The 18,954-nt window shown below is 48.3% G+C and overlaps 1 protein-coding gene and 1 long non-coding RNA gene across 20 annotated transcripts in view; one reads left to right on the top strand and one right to left on the bottom strand.

Moving 5' to 3' along the window:
• Nucleotides 1–17,459, top strand: part of LOC107324204 (uncharacterized) — a 123,549-nt gene extending 106,090 nt beyond the window's left edge. For 6 of the 19 annotated variants that reach the window (XR_014938263.1, XR_014938259.1, XR_014938255.1 and 3 more), the window contains 4 exons: nucleotides 4,531–4,602; nucleotides 5,305–5,436; nucleotides 5,808–9,534; nucleotides 16,819–17,459. Coding sequence is in view for 2 of the 19 variants with exons in the window: in XM_085526115.1 (XP_085382241.1) it covers nucleotides 2,600–2,739; nucleotides 4,531–4,576 (186 nt within the window). In the remaining 17 variants the exon portion in view is untranslated. Of the gene's footprint in view, nucleotides 1–2,599; nucleotides 4,432–4,530; nucleotides 4,603–5,304; nucleotides 5,437–5,807; nucleotides 9,535–9,571; nucleotides 9,691–10,316; nucleotides 10,620–16,818 lie in introns of those variants that run through there. The other 13 variants (XR_014938262.1, XR_014938264.1, XR_014938261.1 and 10 more) reach the window with 11 other exon arrangements.
• LOC146755286 (uncharacterized) lies at nucleotides 9,751–16,826 on the bottom strand. The gene is made up of 2 exons (XR_014938278.1): nucleotides 10,632–16,826; nucleotides 9,751–10,321 (listed from the first exon to the last, which is right to left on the bottom strand). It is a non-coding gene; the product is annotated as an uncharacterized LOC146755286 (long non-coding RNA).
• Nucleotides 17,460–18,954: the final 1,495 nt, after the last annotated feature.

The raw sequence follows: 18,954 nt of genomic DNA, 5'->3' as shown, positions 1-18,954 counted from the left end.
CACTGTACAGTAAAGAAAGCAGAGGCAGGTGAAGCTGGCTCTTTTAAATCAAGCTGCCTGGAAATCTGTGGCTCTCAGCTTGGTACGAGATTTGGGGTCTCTCCATTCAGTCCCTGAATGCTGTAGGCAAACAGTCTGTGTTCTTTGGCCTTAGTGAGTTTAAGTAATTGTGGCAAGCAGAAGGTCAAACCCATTCCTGGGTTAATGCCCCAGATGTGGGTGTATTTTAAAGAGTTGGTTTTTTTCCTTGTGTTTGAAGTGGCTTCTCATCTCGTCTGATGAGGAATCGCAGTTGTGGCTCAAAGAGTGGTTTGCAATAGTGCTGTTTGTAGTCTGACAAATGCCACAGCTTCCCCTTGGCTTTCTATTTCCTCCCATAAGTGAAGTTGTTAGATTTGGAGACAGGATCTCAAAAAAAAGAATGAGGAAGAAAGGAAGAACAGGAAGGAAATGGGAAGGGAGAAGGCAAGGCACAATTGCTATCTGCTACAGATCTTGTGGTTTGAGTTGATTTTGGAAATTGCCTTCCCAGTGGCTTTTGAAATGAGAAAGGAGAACTTATTATTAAGGGAACCAAGATATTTCAGTCACGTGTTTCCCTTCATTTGTATGTGAGAATAGTTACTGAGTAAGAAATTAAACAGTGTAGGTTTAGTGGAAAAAATAAGATCAGTGTCTGCTGCTTGCTGTGTTGGTAAGGATGCAGTTTGACTGCTGAATCACTTCTGTTTGTAGGGTTCTATGACACATGGCACCGGTCAGTGAGCTCCAACTGTAGTGCTGCTATAAATCACTGGGGGCCCAATGCTGGTGGTAATACCTAAAGGATCACTCTGAACTTCATGTCAAAATTAGAGACCTGTGTTCTCTTCCTTCTTCTATGGATGAGGCTGGAGGAATAGCTTAATTCATGCAGGATTTTTTTGCCTTTTTGCTGTCGTGCTTTCAAAGGCGTTAGATCCTGGCTTAGATTGCAAAGCAGAGGGTTCCAGTTGCAGTGCAGGTGAATCCAGCCTGTACAACGCGGGTGCAAAACCTCAATGGCAATTTATCAGCATATCGCTGGGGAGAAAACGAATCTCTTCTTTGTTTGGGTGTCTGAGAGAGCTTTAATATCTCCAAACATGAGAGAATTCAGTCGTGAGCTTTGGAGTTTGTCAAGCAGTCCCTTTCCTCACCGCGAGGCCTCACGGCCTGCCTGCGCTCGGACAGCGGCTGTATGAGCGTGGGTTTGTCCTCATATACCCTGCTGTGGAGAAGGCTGCTTTTAAATCTTTAATAGGGCATTAGAGCAATTTGCCTGTGATTTAGCAATAAGTGGGCAACGAGAGTGGTGACAAACGAAGCCGGGAGGCCCTAAAATTCTTTGAATATTCCATGTTTTCCTGGAACTGTTGGGAAAAGGCTGCCAGAAAGGTCTTGGCAGGTTTTCTAGGTGGCTGGCCAAGTCTGAAGCAAATGTGGATAGTTAATAGGCTAATGCAGCTCCAGTTCCAAGTCCATACATATATAACATACGTTTTTATTTAAGAAATCCCACCGCATGGAGGAGCAAATGTAGTGCTAATACATCTTCCTGCAAGAAAATGGCAAGGGAAAAAACGCTGTCATCTTGTGAAGATAAAACAAAGGATCTTTTTGCCCTTTTGGAGAGTCGAATTGTGATTTTAACGAGAGAAGATGTAGGAAATGAAATCAGTAGACAGGCAGTGGCTTTCCCATGGGGGCCCCATATTAATTGGGAATGGCTTACATAAGCAAGAGTTTACATCTGAGAAAAAGATGTAAAAAGTTGTTCAAATAATGGGTTTCCATTACTAGATGATCTCTTTGTTGTTTAAAAATGGTAATTGAGCAGGAAAGTGATCAAACAGTGATGTGCTGCTGTTGGTTGCATGTGGACAACCCCTCTTAGCACAGAGCTGGAGTCTATTTGGCTGTAAAACTTAGGTGCTGCTAATCAGCCATCCCAGTATAAGTTAGTTTGGGAAGGGTTCCTCTATGCACCAGATTCAGAGTGTTGGCTCTCTGCAGCTGCAGGCACCCAGAAGTGGGTGTTCACTGTCGTGTCTGGCATGAGTTTGCTCTTGGGAAACAGGAGTTCAGATTTCTCTCGGGCATCAGGTGAATTAGCTAAAATCCTATGGGATCTCTGATGAGTCGCTTATTTTTCTTTGTTTTCACTCACTATCTATTAAGTAGAGGCCCTTCTTATGCAGAAGGGAAGACAGAGGTGCAGATCATATGTGAATTGTTCAGTCTGCCATGTTGCATGTCATGTTGGAATTACAAGTGAGCATACTGTATATCTATATGAATATAGATTTCATATGGACTGCTGCCATGCTGGCATATACATTCATTAGCTATACAGCCTTAAAACTGACAATATTTATATTTGAATACTACTCTGATAAGAACACAATCAACTTGAAAAGGATGTTATTACGCTTCGAAAATCCTATTTGAAGAGTGTCATTTATTGTCATAATAGGTTGTGACCTCATATTCAGATTGTTCTATTTGTTTTCCTCATTTTCAACCTGATACGAATGTTACCCTGTCTCTGTGTTGTAAAAACAACTGAATTTAAACTTAGGATGTAACAGAGCCTGCACTGCAATGTTCAGTGATGCAGAAGTACAGACTGGCACCAGGAGTGGGGAGACTGGCTGCTCTGCTTGCGTCCCGCTGCTATTTCTGGCATGCAGAGACTGAGCGGTGTCTGCTGGCCCAAACGTAAGTCCTCAGATGCTGCTGCATCTTCCCCATGTTCTGACATTTGTGCTCTCTGTCACACACCTCCTGATACGTGACCTTATAGTATTCTCAGCACCAGTGAAAACAAGTTATAGTACGTTAGGAGCTCTGTGTCTAGTTTCACCATAGGAACAGACCTTCTGAATTCTCACCACTGTCGCCACCACCAAAAATATTTTGGTGTTCTACCTTTTGGTTCAACTGTTAAGCAATAGATGAGACAAATATATTTTTGTTCTTGGGAGAAATATGCCCCCCTCCCCCCCCCCCCCCCCCCTTGTTTAATTTAATTTAATTCTATTTTTCAGACTGTGGCCAGTGTGGGCCATAGCTGGAGTACAAGAACACCTGGAAAACTATTTGTTGTTTATCTTTGAAATAATTCCAGCCTCCCTTTAAAAAGAAAGTCATTGCTGGTGAAAAAGGCTGTGACAGGAGGATGGGGGGGGTTGTAGGATGACTGTGCTCTGAGGTTCTTCCGCGCCTTATAACCTATCAGGGCTCTCTATAAACATTAATTATGGCTCAGAGTCATTTCTTTCTCATGTGAAATAGATATGTTACTTATTTTGGTTTTATGAAGGGAAAAAAAAATGGGCGCAGACTGAGGATCCACAGTGGGTTCATGGGGGAGAGGGAAAGAATAGATCTCTGGACTGCAGCAGGCAGGCTCAGCCTTTCCATCTCTGTACAGTGTGACCCGTACACTTTTTGCCTATTGAAATATAATTCACTCTAGCCCCGTTATAGCCTCATGGATTTCTAATTTTAATTTAATTTTCTACTCTTCCTTCTGGGCCAGGTTCCCAAAATGTCACTAAACTAAACTGACATTGGATCTGGGTTCTGACTAATAGAGCTCCATCAGTTTGTAACTGAAATACCTGAAAATTTGTCAGATTTTTGGTATGAGACCTCAGATCTGAAGGAGTGTTACCACCAGCTCAAAACCGATGAGATTTATCTGAAATTTTAGTGAGTTTCTCGGAGCTTTGGTCATGTTTTATGTGAATCAAGCCTTACATGAGACTCCTGGTGGATCAGAAGCTATGTGAAATACGAGGGTTTTCAGGTGCTGGATGTGGTATGGAAATGGCAGATCATTCAGGAGTAGATGTTAAGCATTAGCGCGTGACTTCATCCAAACAAGTTCAAGTTTCATTTTGAGTTTTGGAGTTTGGTTAAATCCAGTATGTACAGGAAAACTCACATTCAAAAGCATATTGCCAACTCCCCGTGGACAAAACACACATAACTCCATGTACTGCGCTCCTGTTTTTCGTGCTCTTTCTTTGATAGAGAACGAATTAATCTCTGTAACCTTTCTTTCAAATCCCTCTGTTACATCCACTGACCTTTTATTGAACCCTTCCCATTTTCCCAAACTTGGTTTTAAATAAGGCACAGAATGATGCAGAATTCCAGGGCTGTTGTGCCTTGGAGGTGAACAACTCTGCCTCAATTGGCTTTTTCCTTGCTTTTCTCACCTTAGGATAAATTGTTTTATGGTTTTGTCCATAAAATAATGACTGTATTTCCGTTATCTAGAGGTTGAAGATTCAGAGTTCAACGGTCTTTTAGAAAGGTGTTAGCAGAATTGGAGTCAGGTGGAAAATGAAATACAACTATCCCCTCTCTAAGCTGAGAGGATAGATCTTCTTGGGTTTGAAGGTGAGAGCTGGTGGGTGGGTTGGGTTAAAAGGACTTACTGGGGATGAAATGGAGTTCTACGACCGTCAACCATACTGCATCCTCTTTGTCAACTAACAGGGTTGAGGATAACAAGAGTAATCTGGACAGAGCAGCTTTCTTCTAAGGGCCTCAGAACTCTCTGTGGACACGGTAAGCTTTGATGTGATGGTTTTATATATGGGGAAGCAGGGTGGGAAGAGGTGAAAAGCTGCCTTGGTGTGGAATTGGACAATGCTGTACAAGACAAGGCGGTTCAAATTGGAAGCCTTAGATTGTCCCAACTCCTCACTTGGTAGTTAGAGGGCAGTTCTGGTCATGACACCATGACACTTCACCCAACCTTTTTTTTGCCATGGGTTTTCCCCACATGGAATTTGCACCTTTCCTCAATCACTGTTAGAATTCTTCATTTATATTGGCAAACATTTTTTAATCCCTTGAAGACGTGTTATTGTTTCTTAAAGTTCTTCTCCTATCACCTCACATAGAGCCGAAGCAGAACTGATATTGTTACAACCATTTCCTAGATGGTGTTGGTGTGGTAAAATTACCAATTTAACTTTTTCTCCTATGGGAGAAAAGGCTTCAGTCAATCTGTAGTAAAGTTACTGACTTGTCTCAAAAACACCTCGAGGTTTTATAGTTAATGCTTAAGTCCCTAAAGCATCCCCTCTGGCCGAGCCTCCCTTCCCTTATGCGTTTTCTCCTTTGAACCTCTAATTCCAATTCATTTCAGGAAAGAAATGGTCATAGTTTATCTGCACTCTGCTTTCTGCTCCAACTGTGCACCTACCAAGGTCTGCTTTGAACCCGTGTCTGTGATTAAATTCATTCTTCCTTTCTGTTTTCCAGCTTCTCTCTGCAAAAATGGCTCTCACTCCATTTCTGTGAGAACTCTTCCCGCAAACTCGGGTCCCTAAGAGGATTAGTGAAGGGGATACCAATTTATTTATACTCACCTCAGCATGGTAGCAGCCAAACACTGTAAGTTGCTGGATTATTAAATGGCCTGTAGCACATGAAAGAAGCTTCAATCTTGGTGCGGACAGGTGCCTGCAGCACAGCTGCTCTGAACTGAGCCCCGGTTTTGGCAAGGTTATTTTTTCCTATTTGACCTGCTCATATTGGTAGGATGAACAGGTGTGCTTAGAAACAAATGGACTGTGGAGATTTGGTCCCTTTTTAAAGGCAAGACCAATTTTCAGGCCTCCTTCAGTTGTACTTTGCTTGTGGGAAGGGAAAAATAAGAACTAAAGGGAGGTATGGAGAGTTAGGGGAACCCCTCAAACTTTAAGTTACAAATTCCTGGCACTCCCAGTGCTGGGTGATGCTGCCATTTATGTTTTCTTCTGTAGTGCCTGGCTTGCATGGTCCCAAGCAGAGTTAAATGCATGTCTATGACCACAAGAGGATGACGCCCTTGTTTCTTTGTGCCAGCCTGGAGGCCCTTAGGTGCCACAGTTTAAGCCCTTGAAAAACAAGGCTGCTGGACACTCTAGTAAATAAAGTGTCCGGATGTCAGCGATGATTCATAAAAGCAATTAAAAAAGGAAAGTGCCGTGCTGCTGAGCGTAATGTCTTGAAGATGTCCTTAAGAGTGTGTAATGCTGCAGACAGTGGTCAGTGGGTAGTAGATGACCAATCTGTTTCCAGCATAACTCTTCACTTGGTTCTCATGATCAAAACTTTTGATATATATATCAAATATATATATATAGATGAATTTTCCTCATTCAGCCATTGCTTCAAAATAGGGTTGGGTTTTCTTTCAGTGCTCCCCTCTTGCCTTACAGCCCCGACAAGGCACAGAGCACCCAACTTGTGGTGCCATTTGCAATAAGCAAGACAGAACTGTGTTATAACACAACTGGGACTCTTGTTGCATGCAGAGATACCCAGCGTGGCCACATGGCCTATGCAAGAGGTAGGCATGCTCTGCAAACATCTCTCTGCATGGCTTTCCCACTCCTTAACTAACCTGTGAGCTCCCAGCTATGCTACTATCTCTGTCCATTGCCTTGCCTCCTCCAGCTGGATGCCTTTTGCTTCTCTTGGTGTCTGCACGTGGTCCAGAGCTGGGGCTTGGCTCTGCTGTGCCCTTCATTAGACCAGGCATATATGCTAAGGGAAGCAAAATAGTTTACTGATTTATCATGGATCATTAGATGGAGTAACTATTCTTAAAACATCACCAGTATAGATACAATAATTAGAGATGTGCTTTTGTTAACATTGCCAGCCTCTACCCTCTTGTACAGTACCCTTGGGTACTAAATAATTACCCACTTTGTGTGGTTATCTAGCTCACTAATTACCCACAAAAATTGGGGTCAGGTGTTAACTGCTTGAAATAAGTATCCTCCAAAGACTTGGTTAAATTGTGTAAAGAAATTATGTGTTTGCAGCAAAACTTAGGGGGAAAAAAAAAGAAATAGAAACTTTTGTTGTTGTTGGAAGGAAGAGGGGAAAGCAGGGAAGACAATGGATGTAAATTGCCCTCTGTGATGGCAACATCTTGCACACAGCTCTGATGCTGCGGATGGAGTCTGTAAGAAGGGAGGATGGCTGCCGGGTACGGTCTCTCTCATCCTCTGCTTCTCCCATAGAGTCTGATTCTTCCCCTGTCCAGGCTGATGTCAGTGAGGTTTGCATTGGTATAAATGAGAAATGTTGTACGCATGGATTCCTGGGCTGCCTTTACTGCATAACTCCCCCTCCTCTGTCACTCAGGGACTTCTGCATTGCACCCAATAACTGAATTATGCATTGTATATGTATTTCCATATGTTTATTTTAGCTGTTTCAAGCTCTCTATGCATGCAGAATCTCATTCCAGGGCTGCTGCTCGTAAAATGTAACTCGCTTTGAGTAATAATTTAATTCCTGCGTTCAGGGAGTTACCCCAGTGAGTCAAAGATTTCTAGATAGCCCCACCCTCCCCAACTTCCCGAACACTTACACTGCAGTCACTTTCTCTTTGCCAGACCCACACAAGACGCCAAGCCAGCCAAAATCCCAGGAGGCAGCTTGTCCTGCCTGCCCCCTTTTAGCCCCAGGGAAATAGGAAATAAAACCCCGAGAGCCCCGAAACCAAAGCCTGTGAAATACCTGCCGTAGAACAGAGGGATATTGAATAGCCCGTCCTCCTAACCTGCTGTCTCACACTGGGGCTCGCTGTCTGTAGCACAAAGGAAATTGATGGAAGTGGGAACGAAGATGATTCTGAAAATCCCACCGTGCAGCCTCGGGATCTCTGGCCGCATAGATACCCTTAACGCTGCAGTGCTGAGCACCTGCACAGCTCCCTGCCTAACAAAGGAGCTGCCTTATTTATTTATTTCCTCGTCGGCTTTCGGTGCTTTACTCCCCTGCGGTTCCCACACAGGCAGGCTGGATAGGGTCCGGTTCTGGGTATCATCAGTGCCCCCCTCCCCGTAGCTCGGGGTAAGGGGGGGGGGGGGTCTCAGGTGATGCTTTCTAGCCAGGGCTGTGCCCATCTTTAGGGGCGTACCTGCGTTCTGCATCCCTGCAGGCATCAGCCCTGCAGAGCACAATGCAGATTTAGTCGTCATCTTTGTCTCCCCCCCCCATTCCTCCCCACCCCACCCCCCCTCGGCCCCGCTCCCCGCTGATGTTAACTGTCTGTATTATTATTTATTGTTATCAAGGGATTTGGTTTGATCAATGAAGTGTATATACGTCTGACGGACATTCGGGGAGGAAATGCTTGGAGAATGAGTAACATGTCTGCAGTGGAGGGTGTGTGTGTGAGGAGAGAGAGCAGCATCGGTCCTAGAAACATTGACTGATGAGTTCATTTTAAAATCCAAGGGCATCTAGCTGGTAAATTAGCACATATTGCAAATATAGTCTGGTGCGAGAGGCAGCGGCTCTGCCATGGAGCAGGGGGTGGGTGCGGAGGGGTGGGGGTCGAGAAGAGGAGATCGTCAGCTCTAAAGTCACGGCGGGCAGGAGCCGGGCGGTCCGCCTGCATCCACGCAGACTCGGGGCGTGCGATTATTCCACGGGCGGCTGCGGGTTGCGGTGTGACGGGGAGGGGAGCGGGGTGGGGGGGGTGGGGGGAGCGAGCGAGATAGCAGCGGTGGATTTTATTGTTTTAAAATCCAGCTCCAGCCAGAGGGATGCTCGGCGGAGAGCTGCGGTCCCACCACTCCCCCTTTCCTTCTTCCAACCCCCCCTTTCCCCTCCCTCCCCTTCTCCCCGCAGCCCCGCGGGAAGGTGCCGGCGGGGTCCCGGGGCCGCAGGCAGGGGCTGCCCGGCGGCGGCGGGGCCGGGGCGGCCGCGGCGGTTCCTCCCGGGAGCTTAAGGGATTATTGGGGAGGGGGGAGCGGGTCGGGGTGTACGCGAGGCTGGCGGCGGCGGCGGGGGGGAGCCGGGTCCTTATTCTGTTAAAGATTTAAGTAGGCATGCAAGGAATCTCTAGGATAGTTGGCAAAGGGCGAGGGTGGGGAGGGGGGGGGGAAGGATCCAAAAGAGTCTGTAACCAGACACTGAAGCTTTCCAGGAGTGAGAGTGTGTGAGAGAGACGGAGACAGAGCGAGAGGAAGAGAGGGGGCAGTGTGGTCTAGTACATTTTCATCTGGTCGTTGATTTGAGCCTGATGCTTGCTGTCCCTCAACAGCCTCCCTTGCCTGTATTTTTTCTTTCCCCCTCTCCTCTCCTTTCCCTTCTACTTCATCGAAGCCTAGGGGAGCCAGTAAAGATTAAATGTGCTTTCTAAAAGGCAGCCACTTCATGCAGCTATGTCTGCTCACCTCCCCCCCCCAACCCAGCCGCCCCCCCCCCCTCCCTTCCACTCCCCCTTTTATTTCGAAATTAAAAAAAATAATAATAGAAAAAAATAGAAAAAAAAAGGAAAAAAGCGAGGGGGGGAGAAGGAAGGAGGAGGAAGAGGAGGACTGGAGTTTAATGATGTCGGGACTGGCTGATCCAGGAGGAGGAAAAAGAAATAATAGGAAAAAAAACACAAAAAAAACCAACCAAAAACCAAACAAACCCCCCCAAAAGATTTTGAGAGCCTGGACGAGGAAGGACTTTGGTGAATGGGCTCAGACTCTCGAGGTGAGAAAAGGACGGGGTGGGTGAGGATGGGGCGGTGGTGGTGCCCGGTGTCGTGCGGGGCGGGGAGCGGCGGGGCCGGGGGGGGGGGGGTTCTGCTGTCGGCAGCGGCGGATGAGGAGCCGCGGATATTTTGCATTTTTCAACTCGGGCCCTCCGGTACGTTTGGGCTTCTCCCCGGTTATGCCGCTGGGCCTAAAACGGTCCCAGAGATGGGTGGAGGGTGCAGATCCATATTATTTATTTGGGGGGGATGAGGGGGGGGGAATGGGGGAAGGGGGGGGGTTGGGAGAGAGGAAGGGGGGGAAGAGGGAGGAAAGGGAGGGAGGGAAAGGGAGAAGAGCGGAGAAGGAGGTGGCAGGCTGGGGACGAAATCCTGCTCTCGGTTATGGCCGGCGTAAATTTCCATTGGCTGGGGTTGCACAAGGTGCTCGGAGAGGAGTCGGTGCGGGATGGATTCCCTTTGTGTGTGCGGGTGCGTGCGGGGCTCGGGGTCCCTCCTGCCCGGGGTTTCTCTCCAGGTTTCCCTCCGGAGCCCCCGGGCCGCATCGGGGCTGCGGCAGCGCTGACAGCGCAGGGCTGCTCCCTCTCCGGCTGCTGCTGGGGGGTGAGGAGAGGGCCGCGGCGTGCGGACCCCCCCCCGGCCGCGTCCCTCCGCAGCGATCATAATAATAACAACGACGGCGGTGGGAAGCGCGGAGGGGAGGAGGAGGAGGAGGAGGAGGGCGGCGGGGCGAGGAGCTGCGGAGGAATTCGGTTCCTTTTCCCCCCTTTTTCCTTGATATATTCCCTTTAAAAAAAAAAAAAAAAAAAAATGTTTTAAAAATGCAAGCGGCTTGCCCAGCTGCACACACCCACCCTCGCCTCCCTCCCCCGGCTTGCGCACACACCGCACGCTCGCACTCGCTCAGCTCGCCCGCGCTCGTTCGGGTGTCAAAACCCGGCGGGCACGCAGCCCGGTCCGGCTCGGTTCGGCGCTGCCCTTCCCCTGCCCCCCCACCCCCCCCCCCCCTTTCATCCCGCTACCCCCCGAGCTTTTCCCCCCTGCTCTTGGCGCTGAAGAACGGAGCCTCCCCCGCTTCCAAATGGTGAGTTTCTACCTGATTTTCTCGCGGCTCGGGGTTTTTCTCCATCCCCGCCGGCCGCTGGCTGGCGGAGGGGGCGGGGAGGCAGCTCCTTTATGCTGCTGCACGCTTTGTGCCAGGCGGCTGCAGGGAGAGCCTGCATATTCCTGCTCTTATTTCTGCATTCCTTTTCGTTGAAACAATGAAAATAATTCCGTCACTGCTCCGAACTTCCCTTTCTTTTTTTTTTCTTTTTTCCCTCTTCGTTATTTAATGCATTCGTCGCAAGCGACCTTGATGGGAGCTGTAAGGAACCTGCCGCGCCTTGTCATTTTTGTGTGTGTGTGTGTGAGTGCGAACGATTAAAACTGGAATGTATTCTCTCAACACAGGGTCCTTAGAGAAGCTCTTTCCTTCCACCTGTGTGTCCTGTTTTGTAATCTTGAGCCAGGAATTGAACTTGCCTGCTATTCTTTCCCTCTCTCTCCTTTTTTTACCTTTGATTTTTGCTCCCCGGTTTCTGCCAGGAGTAGCTCGTTGCGCCCCTCTCAATCCCTGAGACCCTAACTTGTGATGTTTAGCTTTTAAATCCACGGGTTAGGCTCTTGGGAGCTGTGAGTTGTGCTTTGACATCTTTATTTTATTCTCTATATCTATCCAATGTATACGCGGGTGTATAGAGCCGTGTACACACACATACAGCGCTGTTCCTTTTAAAGGGAGATATGGGGGGGGGGGGTTGAAAAAGCAAAGTGCAGCTCTTCCTTATGGCAGGGCAGTGGTGGCTGCTCACCTTCCCAGCCTCGCATGAACACAGCGTTGGTTATGCCGGAGGTTTCTCTTAGTGTGTGTGTATATATGTGTGTGTGTGTGTGTGTGTGCATTCACGGTGATGCTGTGCGGGGGTGTGTGCACACACGGCGTTGTTCCATCCACGCGTGTGTAGATAAGAGACACGCGGGACGGCTGCATGGAAATCCAGCTCTTAGGTGTGTGTATAGAGACACGCACGGGCGATACGTGTGTATGAATATGTATGGGGGTAAATAAACCCGAGATATGTATATATATATTTACATACGGAGGTGTATTAATAGCCGTAGACGTGTTTTCCTGCTGGGAGAGCTGTGCTTTGCTGCAGGCCGGTGCGGGCTCGCAGCATCATCTCTCCTTGCTATTTTCCTCCTTGAGAGCAGCACGGAGTACCCTGAGAGCGTAACAGTAACAGCTCGGTACATTGGTGCTTGACCTCAGCTGAAATCCCAGCATGCTTCATGCTTCCAAGTTTAAAACCGATTAATCTTAGAAATGTGCTCTTCGGAGAGAGAAAAAAATAATAATATATATATATAATATATATATAAATATCCAGCCAGGAGAAAGGTCGGATCTCACCGCTTGTTAGAGCGAAAATAAAGAATTAAAATGGCTGCGTGCAGCCCTGGTTGGAAATGACTGAAAGAAACCACCAGCAAACGCTGAACTTTTGTTATAGTCCTTTTCTGGAACGTCCAGCTTTCCTGGTTTTGCGATGTAAATGTCAAATGTTACGAGTGTTCCCGTTGCTGTTTTCCTCCTTAGGTTTTTTTTTATTTATATATATATACTGCTGTAAAACTAATTGTGGCTGGATCTGTATTTCTTATCTGTGTTCTGCAAGGCGATTTGTAACGCAGTCACTGTACCTTGTTACGGCACCGAATTGCTGTCTGATATCTCAATGCAAACGCTTTAACTCCGACCACAATGCACCGAGAATGAATCGATGGTGCAACGTCGGGTTCGCTCTGCTCACACCCGACGGTACCGTTGTTTAATAGGGATCGAACTGGAAAAGGTTCTGCTCGCTTCTCGGCGCTGTTTATTTTCCCTTTTGGATTGATGCTGTAATATTATTGACCGTTATGAAAGCGATGCCGACGGAGCCGCGTTTGTACGTTAAACCTCGAATTTCGAAGCGAGAAACCTATCCGAGCGTCCCATTACCTGCTGGGCAAAGGGAGCGGAGCAACCCGCCCACCTTTGTGCTGACCCCATCCCCACACAGGGGACAGACAGACAAAAAGCTACTTTCCCTTTTATTATTATTATTTATTATTATTATTTATTATTATTAATTATTTTTCCCCCCACCAGAGCTCGTTTGAAACCCATCTTACAGCTCAGGGCCGCGCTTTGTTGCAGCCCCCGGGGGTGGTTTACGGCGCTATTGTCTGTGCGCTGCCGCGGGGCGATGCGCGGCTGCGGAGGGGGCGATGCGCGGAGCTGCGGCAAAACAATGGCCGGGGGGGGGTGAGTAAGGAAAGGGGGGGCACTAAGGAAGGGAGGGGGGCACCGAGGAGGACGAGGGGGAGGCGTTGGGGGGTTCTCCGTGCTGCAGAGGCAGCGCCCGCTCCCCTCCCCGCCGGGCGCGCAGCGCTCAGCTCCGGCGCAATGAAGAACATAATTGGGAGCGGGTTCAATCACTACCAGTCTAGACTCGCCCAGACACATCAATTAGAGGGGCTGGCGGCTTAAAGGGACAGCGCGGCTGCTCCGGGCCTTGCTGCTGCGAGGGGAAAAAATAATACGAATAGGGTAAATGAGAGGAAAGAAACCGTGCGGTAATAAAATAGGGAGATCACAAAGCGGGACCCTCCGTCCTTTGCTTTTCCAGGTATAACGAGTGAGATGGAAGGTGTTTTCTCGCCCCTCGGTTCCCAGCGCAGGTTGCGCGGGGCGCTGCGCCAATGTCAGCGTTCCCCGAACGGAGCTGCGGTATTAATAGCCGAAGGGAGGGAGAGCTGAGCTCTCAGCGCTGCGCTTCTGCGGCGTTCTTTGCCTTGTGCAGACAAAAGGAGGGGTGTTGTGCTCGGGGTTCGCTTTGGTGGTGTCCGTAGAGGTGAAGGAAGAGCTGATCTTAAGCCTGACACCGTTCCTTCAGTGCTGATTTCATTCCGGTGCGTTTAAACCGGGATGAAAGCGAGCTGTGAGCTAAAAAAGAAATAAAAGCAGTTTTGTGTTTGAAGAGGAAAATGGCAGAGAAAAATAAAAGCTGGGTGTGAGTTGAATTAACGGAGAGAAGGAATTGGGCTCGGTGCGGATTCAGCTCTACCAAATGCCTTGTTGCAGTTAGGGGTATATATGGAATATGCCATCCTGACATTTAATTTAACGCATTCCCAAGTATTCCGTGCAACACGTACTGCAGATAATTAAAGGGAGATAAGGAGGACGAAATAACGTCTGTCGTTTTGGAATATTGAGCTTAGGGGAAAAGGAAACAAGCCTCGAATTTTGCACAGCTCTGATATCTGTGAGTGCAGCTCTGTGGGTTTGACCTCCTTGTAGCTGAGTTGGAACTGGCTTTCCCAAGTTGAAAGGCACCGGGGTTTGATGGCTGTAAAAAAGAAATAAAGGATAAAAAATAATCCAAGGCGTTCTGCAGCTTTCTTCCATTGCTGCCCTTTTATTGGAACACGAGGCTGCGTGGCCTTGTGGCTCCAAACCTGGACAATGCTCTGGCTTTTCCTTCTGAATCATTTCCAAAGAGCGTAAGGATTTATTGGGCCAGCCACCAAATTGGAGCTGAGATCCGATAGCCGAGCGTTAGTGGCCGGTGCTGATTAAATGATTGATTAATTTCTAATTGATTTCTAATTCAAAACTTCATCCCTGTGATAAATCTTGGCTATGAAGGCGCAGCCTGGGAGGAAATCTGACTGCAGCCTCAAAGTCATTTGGAGGCAGCCGAGCACTTGCTGCAAATGGCAGAACGCTGCACCTCTTGCTGTCGGTGCCGTTAACTCTTTCATTTCTCAGCACTTTAACATGGTGAAATGTTTATTTGCATGCAGCCCCAGTAATAACAGAAGGCAGAGGATCAGGTAAACCCTCACCTGCTCCTCGGCTGCCAAATGAATTGGGCGCTTTAATGGCCACTTTCCTTTTGTGCTGCCCTATTTTTTTAATTATTATTTTCCCCCCCTATCATGGGAGCAGAGCAGTGCATGGCTGTGATGTGGAGCAGCTGGCTGGGCTGTGGGTTCCTGCTGGCACTATGTATCTCTGCTCACCCACTGCCAACTGCACAGCGCTGCTGCCCAGCCCCGTTCCCAGCATTAGGAAGGAAGAGCATCCCGGTTCTTCTTCACTCTTGGGAACACACACATTGTTTCAATAATCCAGGCAATAAATGCTAATTAGTAATGCTTAAGGACCCTACCAGTCAGAGTCATTACCATAATCTACCTCTTCCTTGTTAAAAACGCTCCTTGCTGCTTTCACATTTCACCAGGCGATGCTTTCTTTGCTCTTCCTCTCCCTGTTGCTTTAGCAATGAGTGCAGCTCTGCTGTAGCACCAATACAATTCTATGTAGGCAAAGCATGTTCTGCATGTGGCAGAAGGGACCCGGAGCTCAAGAGAGGTTTTCCCACACATCAGATTTACTTCCAAAACAGATTTTTTTGCATTGCATCCTTCTCTGCGCCCTCCCCAGCACCACCAAAGCCCACTTACAGTGGGAGAACAAAGGAAATCACCAACTATAAAGGCATCATTAAGTGCAGGCAGCAGCGGCGAGGTAGCGCGTTGTGATACGACAACATATTTCATGGCACAAAAGTAGAGATAATGAAATAATTCGGCCGTATTCTTGGCTAATTAACGCGGAGATCTTTCAGAAGCCATCAGGAAAATGGATCTCATCAAATCTAATAATACGCTACATTTCCCCACGACGCTGTGTTTCCCACCACCCGATGCAACAGCACTAAAGGTTACAAAGAGTCGCATGTTTTAATGGGGCTGTTTTTCAGGATCTTCCTTTCCGCACAAAACCATTTGCTTTTCAGAGGAGGGCGATAGATGAGGCTGGAATTTTCCATATTAGCCAATAAAGGGGAAGATAATAAGACCCGTAGCTTGATAAAAGCTGGATCTATTAAAAATGATCCATCCTTATCAGCTAGGAGCCATTTTGGGCTGATTGTGATGGGGTTGATTCACTTGGAGTTGGGCTCGGTGAATTAATGCTGGTGTCCGAGATCTTTTTTTTTATGGAGTTAATTGTGGTTTGCCTGCTGTCTGATTTTCCTGCCATTGAACAGCACGTGGCAGAGCTGGGGTGGGGCCTGTGCCCTCTGATGTGTGCTCTGCTCTGATAGCAAGGCCTATGGTACCAGCTGGGCAGTGCTTTGGGTGTCCAGCAGGATGGCTGTAGTTGCTCATGATCCCCATCCGGCAGCCTGCAGTTGTGCAGGGCAGCATGTCGGGTACCTGCAGGGCGCTGAACCCACAGCACACCCCCAGGAGTTTGGTGCATCAGATGTTAGAGCATCTCATTATACGGCCTCAATCTGAGCGTGTATCCATGTTCACGTGGTGCATTTAGGAGCTGATCTGCTGGCTGCGTTGGATGCACTCAGGTTAAGCACTAGTTCTGGGCTTTGCTCTGGTCCCAAATTGAGTAATGGGCTCCTGTGTTACAATGGGCTGCCCAGCCCAGCGTGCGATGCTCTGCCTCATATTTACTTGTTTGCACGTGCAAAGAGACTTTTCCTCCTCCACATCTATGAGACTGTTTCATGTAGGGTGTGTGGAAGGAGTATGAGGAGAGAAGGCAGCAGGAGGACATCAGCACAGCTGCAGCAGTGCAGTAACTCCTGTCTGTGGGGCTGCAGTACTTCATAGTGTACATCCTACCCCTGTAGGGGTTTCCAGGTTGTGAGTGGGGTTACTGAAATGCCCTGGGACCCCCTCAGATGTAATGATGAATATGTTATTTTTATCAGCAAGTCACACATTTCCCCCTTTTTTTCCCCCAAATTCCTTTTTGCTTGTGCCCTTTGCCTGGCTCTCTGTTAACTGTGTTACTATCTGAGGACGTTACGACCAATTAAAATTACATACATATAGCCAAGATGAAAGTTGAGTCTCTGAATTACAAGGCAGGCCAAGTGGAAGGCTGAGACCACGTGCTGCAGTTGGTGCTGCTGAGCAGCTCTTCCCATGCTGCAGCCAACATCCCCCTGATACCCAACCTGACACAACCCTGCCTTCCTGCGAGCTGGGACCTCCAGCAGTGTCCCAACAGAGAGGGCTGATGGATGGGACACTGTATCTCAAGTGTATGTTCTTTGTATCCTTATGCAGTCTGGATGGAGGGAGGTGGTCAGGAGGAGGGAGGGTGTGTGAGGGTGAGCATAAGCTTTGCTGTATAATATATGCTTTTATCCTTTAAGTAAGGCATAGCATCCAGCAGCCAATGTCCGAGGATGGTTTGTGACACCTGTGGGCTCTGAGGGGTGGATGGGCTGTGGCTAAATGTACAACAGAGTGTCAGAGTGCGGCTGGTTCATCTCAAATCCACCACGCTGAACCCACCTGGGCTGTGTGTGACTGTGGAAGATGGGACACAAAGGGCTCCTTGGGTGCTGTATGTGACACAACAGAGGATGAGCCAAGCCAGCACCTGAGAGATCCCCCAGCGGCTCCTCTGGCTCCTGCAATGCACTGAACGACACGGCTGCTGCTCCTTGAAGGCTGAAAGCCCTCCCAGCCATCACACGCTGCTCTCTTCTCTGCCGACGCCGCTTTTAAGATGAATTACGTGAGAAATGCTGCAAAGCATCAGAGATTGAGGAGCTGCCTCAGTGCACCGACACCGCTCTGCTCTGCGTGGAGTCTGCGGCTCAGCTGGGTGCTCCTATGGGGAGAGTGAGAAGTGGGATGGAGATGGAGGGGGGGGGGAAACAGCAACCAAAAGAGATTGGTGGACTTTGGTTTTCGTGTGCACCTGTGTTTGTATCATGCCTGAACCTGCCAAGAGTATACGTGGTTATTCGCATGGAATCCAGTAAAGGGTGAATCTGTGAATCAGTGACCCAAAGTGTGCTTGTCTCATTTGATCCCCTCTCCTTTCCCCCCAGGGTTCCCTCTTTGGAGCACCTGCATGGAGTGCTTGGGGCTGGGGTGGGGAGGGCTGGGGGGCAGAACTCGGGGCACCCCATGCACAGAGGGTCTGAATTGGCCTCCAGTCATTTGGGTGTGTTTTCCCTTCATGGATATTCAGCAGGGCAAGGTGCTTTAAAAGAGATTTTCCAGCTTTTAAGGCCAAACTACACTAAAAACCAGTGGGGTCTGTATTTCTCTCTCCTGCATTTCACAGGTGATTCATGAGGAACGGTGCAGCCTGGGCGTAATTCTTTTCTCCTTCATCTCCTTCTGATCTTTTCCACGTGATCTCCCATCCCGTGTGCAGTTTTTTGGCCTTTAATGTGGATTTGGAAAGATGCTTAAGCAGAACTGGAGAAGGAGGGAAGCCACAGCTTTGCATTGCTGATGCTCTGCTCGCTGCCATTATGTCAGTGCACGGTTCCTTTTGCAATACACAGAGAGTTACAAATAATAAACATATAAGCACATGGCATTTGCTGCAATGACACCTAAAGTCCCCATATTCTTTTCCCAGCCAAGTGTTCCATGGTCTCACAGTCATGTCATACAAGCTGACACTGCACAAACAGACATGTAGAAATGCTCTATTGATTTATTTTTCTCTCCTTGCCCTGTTTTAGGAAGAACTGTCCCCAAACCCCACCCACAACGAGCACAACCCTCTGGCCATTGAGCCTGCATGGAGAGCCTGATGGCTGGGAACCCATGGAGTGAATTTGGGGGGCTGCAGACAGCCAAAGAGAGCTCCAGGGGCAGAACGAAGGCTTAAAGTCAATGTCCTGTGAGGGATTCTCTGAGTCCTTGCACAGAACGTGGTGGGACAGCAGGGAGGTGTGACTGCACATTTATCTCTTCAGTTGAGATACAGAACCCAAGGTCTCTCTTGTTCAGGGACAGATGCCCAAGGAGAAGCCGCATTCCTTTGGCACACACCGTGTGAAACCTTCCTTTTTGGTTGTTTGCTTTAATTCCTTTGTGGGTTTCAATACCCAAAAGGAGACAACACTTGTTGGGAATGGCTCCTCAGCTCGGAACTGGGAGGACAAAACATTTTGGGATGCTTTTAATTCAGACTGAAACGTATCTGTCAGAACACAACACAGGGCTTAATGCTGTAAAACATGGAGCAGTGCAAGATGTTTTGCCTCCATGTCCTCTTCCCTGCATGGTGTGGGCAGGGGCTGCCTTTCAGCACAGAGCTTTGCTCTCCTCATGCCTGGGTCTGCTCCTCCATGGGGTGGGCAGGTGCCTAAAAGCACTGATTAGGAAGTTTGGCTGAGGCGCTTTGCCTGAGATGGCAGAGCTGATAATTGGATTTCAGTCCTCTGCGATGCAGTCCATTACCACAGCTATAAATCACAGTGCCTGCAATCACTTGTCTAATGCACCCTGAGTTTTAAAATGTTTTCCTTTACGGCCTT

The sequence above is a fragment of the Coturnix japonica genome, chromosome 34 (assembly GCF_054131305.1).
Source record: "Coturnix japonica strain WE chromosome 34, WE-NBRP24, whole genome shotgun sequence".
NCBI classification, from domain to species: domain Eukaryota; kingdom Metazoa; phylum Chordata; class Aves; order Galliformes; family Phasianidae; genus Coturnix; species Coturnix japonica.
The sequence above is the reverse complement of the archived record's forward strand: the minus strand, read 5'-3'. Positions and strand labels throughout refer to the sequence as shown.